General features: G+C 32.4%; 1 protein-coding gene across 3 annotated transcripts in view; it reads right to left on the bottom strand.

Annotated features, from left to right (window-relative positions):
- The window catches only part of Traf4 (TNF receptor associated factor 4), a 174,583-nt gene that overhangs the window by 14,095 nt on the left and 144,866 nt on the right, over positions 1–15,622 (bottom strand). Inside the window, exon 1 of one of the 3 annotated variants that reach the window (XM_023164807.2) lies at positions 6,975–7,351. The exons of the other annotated variants lie outside the window; for them this stretch is intronic. Within the exon in view, the coding sequence (XP_023020575.1) occupies positions 6,975–7,178 (204 nt within the window). The 5' untranslated portion in view covers positions 7,179–7,351. Of the gene's footprint in view, positions 1–6,974; positions 7,352–15,622 lie in introns of those variants that run through there. 3 annotated transcript variants of the gene reach the window in all.

The raw sequence follows: 15,622 nt of genomic DNA, 5'->3' as shown, positions 1-15,622 counted from the left end.
ATTACGGGCAAAATTAGTTTAATAGTTTTTTCTCAGTTCAAATAAATAAGGACCTAGTAGCTTCTAGTTCAATATTCTCTGTAGTTGACTGCAAAATTATTGATCCCTAGAATTTTCCAGAACGTTAGGAATAAGCCACATCTATAAAAAATTGTCAGTTTTTCTAACATTTAACTTAGTAACTGACGTAAAATATAAAGACAAAGAAATTGAAATTAGCAAAAAGGCGTTTCTGGTAATTTTGTACATATCTGAGTTATGAAAAAAATAGTTATCACCCGAAGACGATTGTGGATACTAACAATCGAAACGTCGTAACGTAAATTGGTTTGGAATCTTTTCAATTTTTATTTTTCATTTTTTGTTAATAATATTTTCACTGAACAGCTTCAACTGCAACACTTGTTTCGCATAACAATAGCTTCGTCAGGCGTGTTCATACTACAGTGTGAATACGCCTGAGAAGGCTATTGTATAGAAAAAACACGTGTTTTTGGTCGGTGTATCGATCAATTCCATCATTAGTCTACGTTTATATGAATGAGATTTGTGAACTTATATCGTAAAAAATGTTTTGAGTTTAGGGAATGTTAATAAAGAACAAATTCTAAATTACCTACTTAATTTTTGTCGTTCTTGAATAATTTCAATAGATTACTATTGTTGAGCATGACAAATATTTGATATTTTTTCTATTATTATATCAGTCACAGTTATTTATTTTTTGCATTAGTATTGAATTTCTTCCATTGACGTAATGCAATTATTGTACAAAATCAGAATATATGAAATCGTACTACTCAACTAGCTTTGGATTTTTGACAGGTTTTATTTGTAGCATTTAAAAAAAGTTAACTCCTCAGAACTTGTTGAAAATTAGAGAAAGTTAAAAGATAACAAACCATCAGTTGATTAAATCTTTACGAATCTCACAAATAATTTTTGTTAACGTACGCATATTCCTACTAAGTAATTTTGCAGAAATATGCGAAACAATCACACAGTGTGCGGTTCATGACCTCTATAATTCAATACCAGTATAGAAAACAGGTGTGTCATTTATTTATCTCTGCTAACTTTCAAAGCAATACCTATACGCCTACTAATTTTTTTTCTAATATTGTTGGCGATGATTGATTGTATCTAAGTTAGATTCTGTTGTTGTTTGTGTAAAAAACTGGCGATCTAAATAAATGATAATTTCGAAATGCTATTTTTTTTCAAAAATAAAACTCTCTAAAAATAACTTGTTTCGCAATGATAGAAAGAAAATAAATCGCTAAAGTACCAATGATAAGCAAATGACGTCATACAATAAGGGAATGTAAATGTCGTAAAATGAGATACGTTATCTTCTGAGGTAAATATTTGAGGATTTAAAAGAGTTTGAGCATTCCCTAATATAATATGATAAGTCAACAATATGTGGTTGGAATTCAACGAATTTCATGACACAATTGGACCATAATATGTACATATTATGTACATAAAAGTTATTGGAATACTTTAAAAACAAATTCCCCACATATCCTGATAAATACTTACTTGTATATGAACAATTTGCATGTCAATAAAAACTTACAGACAAGCAATTGTTCCACTGGAAAATCTGTATCAGCCTTTGAAGAAAAATACGAGAAATATTCCAAATTGTGCTTTCAAAACTTGTGTCAAATTGATATAAAAAATCTTCGAATGAGGAGTTACAATGTCAAAAATCGTTGATGAAGATGGAAAACAGGAAAAATAGACAAAATGAAACTATCGTTTTGGAGTGGAACAGCTTCGGCTCTTCCAATCCAGTAAAAATATAATCGATGCACGAAATTTATTTTTTCCTCAAACTCAATCATGATGATGACCTTTTGTTTCGTATCATTATTAGGTTAATCAAAAAAAAGTAAGAATTGTTAGCAATATAACACTGAGTAGACCCAAACACCTGAATTTTTCTATTATTAATTTCAATATCGATAACGTATTCAAAAAAACACTTCAATGTGAGATTTCCACTTGACAGTTTACAAAACCGCGACACGCCTGAAGATGCTATTGTATGGCGAAACACCCGTCGCGGTTTTGTGAACTGTCAAGTTTGTGAATTTGTTATAATGGATTTTCATCAAATATAGGTCAGTTCTGACATATTTTTCGATATTGATATATTTATTTTTCGAAACAAAAAGTATATAAAACACTTTTTCTACATCTTAATCCTATTTCTATATTTATGAGAATCTTATAATATATGTGATTATTTCAAAACATCACGGAAATATTTTCAAAAAATAATGCAAATTTACTAATTAACAAATCCTATTATAAGAATGTGAACTTTTAAGGCCGGAGATAACTGTATGAAGGTTATTTTCTGGGTTTTCTGGCCGTGGTCTGCAGATTATTATGCCTGACGTTTCGTCTAATGCTGCGGTAGACATTTCCAAAGGCGATGTGGTAACGGTAACAGTACCCGAGCTGGTGCTCTGGTTCTTGTTGTAACCAACACATTAACATTTAATGCGTTGGATACAACAGGAACAAGAACCAACGCATTAACAGTTAATGCATTGGATACAACAACAGCTGGAGTATTGCGACCGTTATCACATTGCCTTTGAAAATGTCTACCGCAGCAGTAGACGAAACGTCAACCATGAAAACTTGCAGACCACGGCCAGAAAACCCGGCAAATAGCCATTATACAAATCCTATTATAGTTGTAGTGAATTTCACGATGAATATTTTCGAACTGCAGTTTGTTTGGAGGTTTGCTTCACGTGTTTGATAAACAAATTTCTTTTTTGACACGCTTATATTAGCTTCACTTGTATGTTTGTTGGTAACCGACTCCTTTGGACTCGATTTTGACTAACTCTAAACGGACAGATGTATTTTAAACTTTGTATACTCATCAAAAATAGGTGACAATATAATAATTTCATAAGTTTATCTCATTATCAAAACTAATTTAGGATTGTGTTTAACACCTATAATAAGTCCTAGCGTGTTATGTAGGTATTATATGTATAAACTTCCACTTCACAAACTATTATTCACTTCAATTTCAACTGAATTCAACTGGAATTAGAAAAATCTAAATTTGAGATAGAATAATTAATATAATCAGGTATCTAAATCCTCATCTAAATCGGAAGTTGACCAAATTCCTAAAACACATGACCCCTAATTTGCTAAATTGAACCCAGTTAACCTTTAAGATGTGATTCAAGTGAACCTAATATGATTTACTGGAGAAAATATTATATTTCACAAAACACCTCTTGATGGATCAAATGAAATTGACTAATTATACCATTTTTTTTTTTTGAAGCTTTTTCTCTTAATGAATAATCTCGTCATATTTTAATATTAGTAGAAGATTTTTTGCAACGAACGGTGAATTATTGAAATTAAATTATAATTTAATTTTCCAATTTTCCAAAAACGATTCAACAAATTTACGCAAACTCTACAATATGTGACTTTTATAGATTTTTTATATAATAGATGGGAAAAATGATTCCACAACCAGAATTATCGATTGACGATATCGAATGTATGCTCTTATGCTACTTGTCAAGATTATGCCGTTTTTAATTGTTCAAAAGCTTCAAATATATCATTTTGTCTGTACCATGCAAGACCTCTCTAATCAAAAGTATTTTTTTTTGAGTTCAGAAATTTTCGAGGCTAGTATTTCAGTGCACAATTTAGTATCAATTCGTCTGTATAATCATTATTTTATAATACAAAATCATATTTCAGTTATAACAAACATAAATAGTAGCAATATTTAATCATTCTTTCAAAATGGAATATTCACTGGAATGTATCTTGAAAAGTAGAAAAATTAAATAGATATAATACCTATTCGAAAATTCGGCATAATATATCACGTTAGCCATAAATACATCTATGAGAATCGCCCTGTATATCTCATGTAAATTGTTTTGGAGAACTTGTTTGTTTCAAAACTCCTCCCTTTTGCTTTAAGGAACGTGAATGCAATAACAAGTATCAGTGAGATTCTTGGAAAATTGGTTTCTCTGATCCATTGAAATGCCAATATGCTTCATTTTATTTATAATTCAATATTCGTTTCATAATAAGACTATATATTCAACTTTTGGACAGTAATACTGTCTGCAGATATGCGTGAAAAAACAATATATAGATAAGCCAGATTGAAACTGCTAAACCAAATAAGGTGAAGGCGCTGGGTAACCTCAAAAAGCAGAAAGACATGAATAAATTTCAAATGAAAATGTGTATGACAAAGTTGAAAACCGTTTTTAATAACCAGGAAACCGATCATGACTAATGCCATTCCCGCAAAATCATATCAACTGGCTTTCCCCTTCGAGCAACGCTAATACAAACAAAACTATATTTACAGTTCTGAGAGGTTTCGTGAATGAACACTGAAGAGTTTCGTAAGATTATGTCTGACTTGTGACAGGAAATGGATGTCGCACACTGATAGTTAATTTCGATATGAATCGTTAGAGGCAATTGACCCCAGAGTAGATCTGGAATTAGCATCAGTTAAGTTCCATCCTCTCTCCGAAGTTCAGGATTTTTGTTCGTTTTTGGAAATTTTCATGGAATGGTCGAATCTATTAAATCTATTTTCTAATGTAGGAATTGGTGATTGCTTTACTACATGTCCATTTAATGTGTTGGTAAAATTACTTTTATATTATTAAATTTTTTTCAATTACTTTACACCCAAACTCAAGTAAAATTATATAAGTCATAATGATCATATAAATTATGGGTCATATAATTCACCTTTTCTTCACAAGATGGCGTTTTAACTACGTCACTGTTATTAACAGAACTGTTCTCGCAAAAAAGTTTCGTGTTGTAATCAGGAACTACAACTGTGGCTGCATTACGTAGATTTTATTTTTGGTTATCCCCCCTAAAAAATTAAGGGGCAACAAATGTGGTATCCGTGGAGATTATTCAATGCTGGTCTTTCTCCAGTCCGGTCTTTGGAAAATACTGACAAGCAATCAGGTCATAATACTGAAAAGCATCGTCCTGTTAATTATCATCCCTCGGTAGAGTAAATCTGAATTGCGTACCTAAATGAGTCAACTGCAGTACTCTTCAACTTTGTAGGCTAAATTAGATTATAGGTTAGGTTGGTTATTGATAAGAACATGTTCTTTTCAAGTAAAGTAGAGCAAAGTTTAATTTATTACGTTACACTCTTGAATATTTTCATGAACTACACCATAAGATTGGATCTCTATAAACTTTATTTGAGAAATATATTTGTGGAGATCAAATCATAAGGTGTTGTTCATGAAATTACTATGGATCTTCATCAATTAACGGCCGAATCAATAAAAAAACTCTTAAATATGTCATTTACAATCTAGACTTGAGATTATTGACCCGTATAAATTTCTTTTGAATCCTGAACATATTTGCAGCCCTTGTGGAATTTCCCTAGACAACGACACCATAACTGATGGAAGAGTGGAAGAGCGAGAAAGAAGTAGGTTATTTTGAGAATATGACAACTAGTTATGTCTCTCATTTGACGTAAAATGAAAAAAATGTAACAGAATTGATAACCGGAACGCACAGAAAAAGGCAAATTTTTGTTTTTTACTAAGATTCTTTGAAATTTTATAGATTATAAGATTTAATTTAAGAATTTAATTTAATTTATCTGGTCAGTGATGTCTTTCCCTGAGAGGATGGATAAACGCAGTATCGTTCTCAAACAGAACTGATTTGTAAGGCTACAGAAAGTTAGAATAAAGGTTTATATAAGGAATAATAAAGGCCCCAGCTCTGATCAGTATGCCACTCCATGCTCAACAGGTTTATATAATCAGATATTGAATTGTTACATTTTATTGGTTGAAAGTGCCATGTCTACAAAAAATGAGAGAAAACAATGTGTGCAATCTGTCAAAAGTATATGAAATTGAGAATTTAATAATTGGGGTAGTACAATTTGGCCAGAACAAGAGTATTATTGAGTTTATTATTGGACAAACCAAGTAATAACTCACAATATATATATATATATATATATATATATATATATATATATATATATATATATATATATATATATATATATATATATATATAAACTCAGGCGTCCTGGGTTTTTACGCCGGTTTTTACCTATCAATATTAAGAGAAAAAAAATTCAAATTCAGATACAATTCAACTTAGATTAAATAATATTGCCCTTGTCATTTCTGTTATGCGATACCTTACTTAGTCAACCTTAGTAAGGGTATCCATTAAAATAGATATACCTTACCCTGTAGTATTTTCTGGTTCTCTGTCAACTGTACTTTCTTTCTAAAACAAGTTCGGAATGCCGATTTTCAAAGTTAGAAGTTCTTTCAAATTCGACTTTGATCTTGGGACATATTTTATTTTTTTATTTGAATTTTCTCCAAGAAAATTTTCATTTTTATTTAATTTTCATGATTTAATGAAAGTACACTCAGTAATAGTGGTTGTCTGGAATGAGACTAGTTAAAAGGTGAATGTAACAATTATTGTGTGTGTCACTTGTCTGATAATAAACTTCCAATTCATCTTTCTTTTTCACCAGTTACCTAGTACGTATTTGAATAAACTCCTAGTGGAAAATAAATCAAACATCGAATCAATAATCGATCGACCTCAATCAGTGACTCAGCCATTGAAACACGCATTGAAACTTGTTCAATCTTGCAAATATCCTGTTTGCATTATAATGCAGGCTCAAGAAGGACAGCTGGTAGAGAGTAACATCGATCTCTTTCTCGCACGATCATCATTCATTTGTGCAACTCACTTCAGTTGTTTTCCTAGGATAATCTGGCTCTCTTGAAAAACGTTTATTGGCGATTTTTGTATCGTTTTTTGCCAAGTTTTCAACTAAAAACCTTCCAAAAAACAAGGGAATGGAGAATTCCAAATGGATTATGGATATTATTCGCGTCACTTACTTGGTTGACTTCAGTCTGCGACGAGTGATTGTTGTTCATGATGTTGTTGAAGTCGTTGTTTTTCGTCAAAGAGTTGTTGCTTAGTGTGGGGGTGATCGCGGGGCTGACTTGATGGATGTTGACACTTTCTTTCGAAGTTTTGTTGGGTGATATCCTCGCTGGAAAACTCAATGTTTTCGTCCACTGGGCTAAACTACGCACCATTTTATCTTTGTGATTCGCGATGGTCACTGACTTTTTCGAAAAAACGTAAAAATATTCGACTCGATGATTACTGTTGCATTGCCTGTCACGCACGGTTCTCTTCGAGGTAGCGACTGAACTGTTTTGAATTCTTGCTCGCCGCCTGTTCTCAATCGGCCTTTCAGTGGCCTTTCTCCCACTACTCATTCAGAAACAGCTGTTAGTTGTAAATGTGGTCGGCTCTCGACTATCGACTCGACTCGTACAAGTGGAAGTAGGAGGAAGCATGCCCTGTAACGTACTTTTTTTTGAATATGCATATTTTCAATTTCAACAAATAATGTTGCCAATTTGAGAATAAAGCCTCAATTTGTGAGGATTAAAATTGCAATAAAGTAATCCTGTGAGGATTTCGGACACTCACTTCATTCAGTTTTTTACTTCACTTCTAGCGGTTGTATCTTTTTTAAATATATCAGTTGGAAGAGTATTGGGTACGTTCAACTCTATATAGGGAGTAAATATACCTAAATCAAAATAGTTTGAAAACATCTAGAGAAATAGATATTCATTTGTTCAACTATGTAGATGATTTATACACAATATCAACTGAAAGAAAAATAAAATGAGAATTGAAAAGGGAAATATTTTTAGGAGAGATTAGTTTTTTGGCAAAGAAGCTTTTATTATAATACTTTTCTATCATCAAACAAAACATGTGGGAGACTTATTGAAGTTTTTTATTCAATTCTTCAAAAGTTACATGTATAAAAATCGTTGAATATGAAATTCAGATGGAAACAGAAATCACAAAAATGTACTCATCTATAGAATAAAAACAATGTTCGAGTAGCTTTCTCAGATTTATTTCAAAATATTTTTCATTCATGGATATGAATTCGCATTTCAAAACATTTTTTCATTTTATAATTAACATTTTGCGAATAACCAATTGAAATTTCAAACTATATGTGGTATTTTCAAGAAAAACGCGTTCAAAGTTTCTTAGTGTATTAATACACGATGTACACGATATCATTGGTCTGGGTATCTGTGTAGCAGGGTTCAATAGTCGCCTCGTAGTTGAATAGTTTCTAAAACTTAAAAAAAAGCAATAGAATACTTTCAATTCAAATACTATATGATATCATTCAATTATTATATCCAAATCTTCTAATTTGTCTACTTTGAGTAATCTGCAAATATATATGATACGTTGTTGTGTATGCTAACAATAATTCATTTTGAAATTGTCATAGTAACCAACAGGTTCATTAAAATGTTGATTTTTATAACTGTGCTAAGTCTTATTCTGAATGAACCTGAGAGAAACAAAAATAAATATATCATTTGAAGCTGTAGCTAAATCAATTGTTGTGAAATATATAAAACTAGTGATCCACCCCGGCTCCGCACGGGTGCAATGCTGATATTAAATATAAATTCACCCAAATTTAAGATCATAGAGAAACAATGATGAAAATATAATTTTGTTTAATGGACGCGTATTTTTCCACCGCGGCTGGAGCTCCAGTTGGAATATTCGAAAAACATTTCTTATTGCACATCTACCATATAAAACGACAATATACCGGTATACCGACACTTTACCGGTATAAATAAACAGTGATGAAAAAGTAAATTTATAAGTACCTATAGATAATGTAAGTATACCTACTTTCGAAAAATACTTATAAAGGGGAGCCCACGCGGGGACTTCGGGATTTACTAAAGCGTGGCAGATTAATATACAGGGGGATACCTTGTACCCGGTTAAGTACCTCCACCAAATATGAGCCCCATATATAAGTCTGCCTGTGAGGGATAAAGGATCAGATTAGTTAAAAAAATTGATCATCAGAAATTCTCGAGCGCGTCAGATTAAGGTAGGGTGAGTTAATCACCTGCTAAAAAGTGTATATTCCAGTAATCTGACAATTTGAGACTGGCGTAAAGAAAGGGAAGGGCAGCAAAGTTGTAAAAAAATAACGTCATTTTTACATTCTCGAGCGTAGCTGATTTTTTTTAATTTTGAATGGAATAATTCAAGGATAACGAAAAATATATAATCCGACGATTTCCACAAGCCGAAATAACAAAAATTCGTCGATGAAGTTCAATGCGTGCAGCTGTGTGATACCTATATTTCCCTCTCCGAGTTTCTATTCCTCTATTCTCTATTCACTTTTTCTCTATCTATTACTCTCTCACTCCGTCCCCACTCTGAATTCTGTTGCCATGACGCCATTACAGCTGATCACAGAGACTCGTTCGTGATGAAGATGAAGATGATGATTAATTAATCAATTAATTGATGGATGTAGCCGTTACTACGTGGTAGGAAATCTTAATGATGAAAAGAGAAATTAAACTTTCTATGTTTTTCACCACTTTTATTTGTAACTAAAGTTACTGCAGTTTCATCCTATAAGGACATTTTCAAACTTATACAATATATAAGTTTCAAAATGTCCTTATAGGACAAAACTGCAGTAACGTTATTTACAATTAGAAGTGGTAAAAACATAAAAGGTTTCATTTCTCTTTTATTCATTAATTAATCAATTGATTATAAAAAATTTAATTTTTTTCTGCAGTTTTTTAAAATTACTTTTTTATAAATACAAGAATTTTACTTAAAAAACATACACTTATTTATTTGCAAGCTATTTCCTGAGCTTTTCAATAAATTGAGTTCAATGAATAAAAAATAAATTCGATCAAATATATTGTTTTTGTCAGATTAAGCGAATCCCTAAAGATGAACCATATATATCTTAATCTGACGCGCTTGAGTATTTCAAAATGGCCGTGAGTTTGCGTCAGATCGAAATCGTCAGATTATTGAATGAGAGCTTTTTTCGTTGCACTCAACACCCCCTTCGAAAATCTGACAAGCTCGATTATGAAAACGATCAGATTAACATACGAACATTATTAAAAATAAGTAGGACATTGATGCTATCAATATCTGACGCGCTCGAGTATGTCCATGCAACAGTATTTTTTTACATATTTAAAAATCTATAGCCGCTTCCTCCACCGATGAAAAAGTATATATTATATTACATTTTTTTCATCTTATCATCTAAACTTTGCAACCTAAAATGTCTCAATGACGCTCGAGTAAATCCCCGTTTTGCATCGTGGGCTCCCCTGCTATTAGAACTTAAAGCTGTAGGTACTGAAATAATGCGAATAAAATCATAGTAAAAGCAAGAACTTGAATGTTCAAATATTGAAATAGGAATATTGAAAAAAATCTTACTATATATAAGAGTTATCGAAGATTTAATTAATACTCATATGACCTCGTGCCTCATTTTCGAAACTAGATTGATAAACTAATCAATGGAGAACCACAGAAATTTGACTTTTGATAAGAAATTCTTTCAAGAACGAAATGAATAACAAAGATATTTTTTACGAGAAATTCAAACCGCAAATGTTGGTATTCATAGTTCATACCTACGTGACAAGTTTTCTTTTGATATCTCTTTGTTGACACATTTCAATCTGGGTGAATTTTATTACGAACATGGAGGAAGTTCTGGTCATGATGTTTAATAAACATTTTCAGAACGGATATGGACCAATAGTTTATCAGAGAATGGAAATCATAAACCGTAAAATGATTAGTTTTTATATAATGGATATAAGGAGAATATTCATATTTTTGCTCTGATTACTCGCCATTTTCTTCGGATGTGTTATAATCTTGATGTACTAGAAAATACGATAAGAATATTCATTAATTAAAAGCAATTTCTCAAATTACGTTATTTTGCTTCTGAAAAAAAATTAATCTCGGTACTGGGTTTTATTTTCTATTTGAAAGTTTGTTCGTGTTAACTATTGTTGAACTATTATAATGTTTACAATAGAATTTTACATAATACCAGCAACTTCACATCATTGAGGTTCAAATTTCTCTGTAATTCCGTTTATACAGTCTATTGTTCATATTGTTACATTCGCATGTGACTGTTTTGTCTATCAAAAAATTATTTGTTAGCTTTTGTTTACTGTTACGCACGTGCTCTTTCATGTTGATTCTATGAATAATTATACATAGCCTTCAAATTTCCCTAAAGTCTGTATTAGTGATGTATGAGATATTTATGATATTAATATTATGAAATTAATTTCAAAGCGTTCATCTTAATGTGGTTATTTATAACAATCATTGACAAAATATTGAAGATTCATTTTTTTTGACAAATCAAGTCTATGCATAATCTCTACTTATGTATGAAAAAAATAGCAAACATTATTGGTGTACTGTTTCAACAATACTCTATTTTTTTGAGAAACAAATCGGAGAGATGGTAGACGGATGGGTTAGCATGAATGTTACATTCTACTCATCCAATGGACCGCCATGAGGAACCGTGGTTCCTACAAGTCCTACGGCCGGACGATCGAGTTTCACTGTGTATCGTCCAATCCGTACTAGCAATCGCTCGTTGGAAAGTAGGACCTCGTAAATCCTCAGTTTAGAAGTTTCCACTTCTGAGAGTTGTCTTTAGTATGGAAATGACAGCTGGCCAATGAAAAAACATATTTTGAATATAATTTAGAAAAACAGCGTTTATTGATGCAATCAATTAGTTTCCATTAGTAACAAGACTGACAAAAGCTACTCCAAATGATTTTTCTCAACTGGTAATTAATTTACATTTGATAATTTATTATTTCAACTATCAACAAAATATTTTCAATCTGATATAGTTTTCAATATTTGTTTTGAATTTGTTAGGATATCACCATCATTTTCATCAATATTTTTTTAGCTTCAGCAGCTTTCAATGATATGTCTGTAATCGAGAATTCTTCATCCTTCTTATTGATTCTTTTCAATGAAAACATTCAATATTTTGAAGAATAATCAAAAAGTTTTTTTGTGAAATTCACAACTTTTACATTACCAATCATTATGTTGAAACACCTCAAGGAATATAAACGGTCAAAGAACACAAAACACAAAGATTTTTTGTATTATTTTTCACTACTTCTAAATATTAATAATAATGTAAATTCCTCGTGTCCTCGACTACATAACGAATTCGCTGAATTTTGGGAATGAAAGTATGTTCTTCGAAACAGCTGGGCATAAAAAACGCTTGTATAATAGGTTGAATTGAGGTTTATTGACCATAACGTGTTTGTTAATGACAACCCTTTGTAAATACTCAACTTTTGACCAACATGTGCGAGGTCGGTCTATAAACTCTCATTCAAAGCCCTCGCACATTTCGTGAAATATGAAATTGTTAGTAACTTTTTTCATTATATTAGAATATATTCAAATATAAACTGATACAAATTATGGGACGGCTTGATGGTATTCCAGTGGCGCATTTGCTTTTTCAGCTGCAGAAGACCCGGAAAAACCTGCAGCACCACATCATCTGAAGATCTTGATCTGCCAATGTCCTTTATTTCATAAAACAAAATGTAAGGTGTCTCCAGAGGCTGCAATGAATTCAAGATACCGCCAGAATATTTAGTGATACGATTATCGTCAAACTTAAACCAGTTCGTTTCGTCTTTGACTAATGCGTAATAATACCAGATTCAACGCCAGAACCACAGTGAACAATGACTGCATGAAGATTATAATAGTGGTCTGCTAGATTGAAGTGTTCATCTATTTCGAACCTTCGTAAGAGTTTGGTGCTTCCGTTAGAGGTTGAGTCATGTTTGAAGATCTTATTAGATTTACTGGTGCCTCAGCTATACTTGTTGTCTTATAATAATCAGTTAATTTGGCACATATTTGGCAACATACAGTTGATCATCACCCGTTAAAAGTTCTATTTTCAGATGATTTACCAATAAGCTATGCACGGACTGGTTATCAGTCATATTAGGAAATGCTTGTTGAAGTTCCAGAAAGTCACATTCGTTTTTGCTTTTACTACCTCTCGAATATGTACCACAGACTAAACAACTGAGGATTTTTCCAGCAATTGATCTACAAACACAAGATGAGATAGACTGTACGGAATCATTAAATCCAGAGGGGACAGGAGTGTTGATCCTGCAATTTTACCGCCCATGAAGAGTATTCAACTAGAATCCCAAGAATTCAGAACAATCCTCTTGTTGTCCTAACGAGTATCTAGTAGACCTCAAAGACTCAAAGAATAAGTAGGAAACATTCTCGTTCTCGGTCATCATTAAAACCTCGTTCTTGGAATTCTTCGTCATGAACAACACTTGTAAAATGCTATTCAAGGAGCAAGTGTTTCCTGAATTATCTAATTCAATTTTCTTCGCAAAATTTTCAAGGCAACTGTCTACTGATTCGTAAGGAAGAGCATGTTCCACAGACTCTGCATCAGAACCATTTCTCAAGCTGCAATCGATCCTTCCATGTGATGAAGGGTTTCGTAGAGGGATCGATTCGACTCTTGCTCCTTGAAGCTCTTCTACTGAAAGGGAATCAGAACCAGGACTGCAGCTCATATTTGGGGGGCAAGAACGATCTATGCTAGTCACTTATTATTTCACATCTCAAATAAAAAATAATGTTTATCTAATGAATGTATGATCATGTATGTCAGACCACACTCTGACAGCAAAACACTAACAAGTTACTGATTTCATTACAAATTTCAATGAAGGATCTATTTTCTTTGAAATTTTTCTTTGGAAATCATTTGATGCATGTAAGGTCTGGCCATGAAATAGTACATATTATTGATCATATATTCTGCTGATCTAATTCAGCGTTATGTTGAAAACTAGTTTTATGATACATATTGGTGAGTTCTTACTCTCAACGAGGCAACGTGTATCAAACTTCTTCAATGAACCGGAAGAATCAAAAGAATTTCTGGCGGTCTTCGACCCGGATCTATTTTCTTTGAAATTTTTCTTTGGAAATCATTTGATGCATGTAAGGTCTGGCCATGAAATAGTACATATTATTGGCCATATATTCTGCTGATCTAATTCAGCGTTATGTTGAAAACTAGTTTTCTGATACATATTGGTGAGTTCTTACTCTCAACGAGGCAACGTGTATCAAACTTCTTCAATGAACCGGAAGAATCAAAAGAATTTCTGGCGGTCTTCGACTGTGGTATATCAATATAAGAGTTCATCTCGTTGCAGTTAATCTAAGCAACAGAGTGCTCCAAAACATTATCATGCATAGTGCACGTGATCTCCCAGACAAGGCTGCCTGTGTAAGGAACGACCGAAATTTAATTTAATTTTCTTTAATAATATGCGGCTGGGTATAGAAAAATGTTTAGGTGGAGTGTAGGGACACATATTATCGGTTTTTTCAGTCGTATATTTTGAACTTCAAAACACCGTATATATACACACACCACAGGCGTTAAAACGTAACTGACCACTCCGACACTGTAACAATGAATTTCGACAGCCGGTTGCAGTTGAATCTGATTGGCCATCGTACGGAGGCTTGTTTATTTTACCAAAATAGATGCAAATGTGTGTGATGATCATGCTTTGATCACGCATCTATCTTTGTTTGGGTTACTCTGTTTGTTGGATGGAGTTACTTTAAACGTATCAATGGTATTCTGTTTTACCTAGTAAAACTATGGCAGAGCAAAATCTTTTTGTATATTTTTGAAACAGTTTAGTTGCCCGATGAAATGAAAATCATAAGGAATACTATCTTATAATGTGTCATTTTCTCTGAATATATAACAGACTGTATATAAACTTTGTATTTGGGAGTATACAGCATATTATTGTTGTATAATGAATTATCTCTACTGTAAAGCGTAATGTTATAACAGTTAGAAGTGACGAAATAAAAATAGAATTAACATTCACGGTTGTCAAATTTTCTGCTTTCTAAATAAGTTCCAAGCATTATTGAAAACTACTCATAAATAGAGAATCTACTACACAATACCTTTGTAGGTAACAACTTCACTTTGTTTGCCTACAAATACCGTTGTTAAATCAGCTGCGCTCTTCCCTTCTCACTTTCGGCCATTATTTACAACACAGCAAATCTTTGTTGAGAAATATATTAGTTTCAGGCCACCAAAGAGGGTTGCATTTTTATCTGACAAGACACAGTAGTTGGTCATTTTCGGTTTCAAAACTTGTTTGTCGGAATAGCGCGCAAATTAAACTAGTATTTTGCCTCCAAAGTAACCGCTATAGGTCTTTATCGGTGGATGACTTTGACTTGTCCCGAGTGAGTCACAAGAGAATCCTACCCATGACCAGATCGGTTTCAATTTAATGGATGTAATAAATCAAATCAGGACCGATGCGTTTGGGATAGTGGCCGTATGTTTTTTCTGAAAATGAATATCATAAATTCCTATATATAAAAGTCTACCCTTTTATTAATGATATTTGTATGTTCATGAGTTATAAAAAATGCATTTGGCACACTTATTCGACCTTCTTGAATTATATTATTCTCTACCATATTTGAGAAATCCAGTTTAAGCCAACCTCAAGAC

The sequence above is a fragment of the Leptinotarsa decemlineata genome, unplaced genomic scaffold (genome assembly GCF_025532065.1).
Source record: "Leptinotarsa decemlineata unplaced genomic scaffold, Ldec_3_MD MMD2_tig00000218_RagTag_RagTag, whole genome shotgun sequence".
NCBI classification, from domain to species: domain Eukaryota; kingdom Metazoa; phylum Arthropoda; class Insecta; order Coleoptera; family Chrysomelidae; genus Leptinotarsa; species Leptinotarsa decemlineata.
This window is presented reverse-complemented; position numbering and strand designations above follow the sequence as displayed.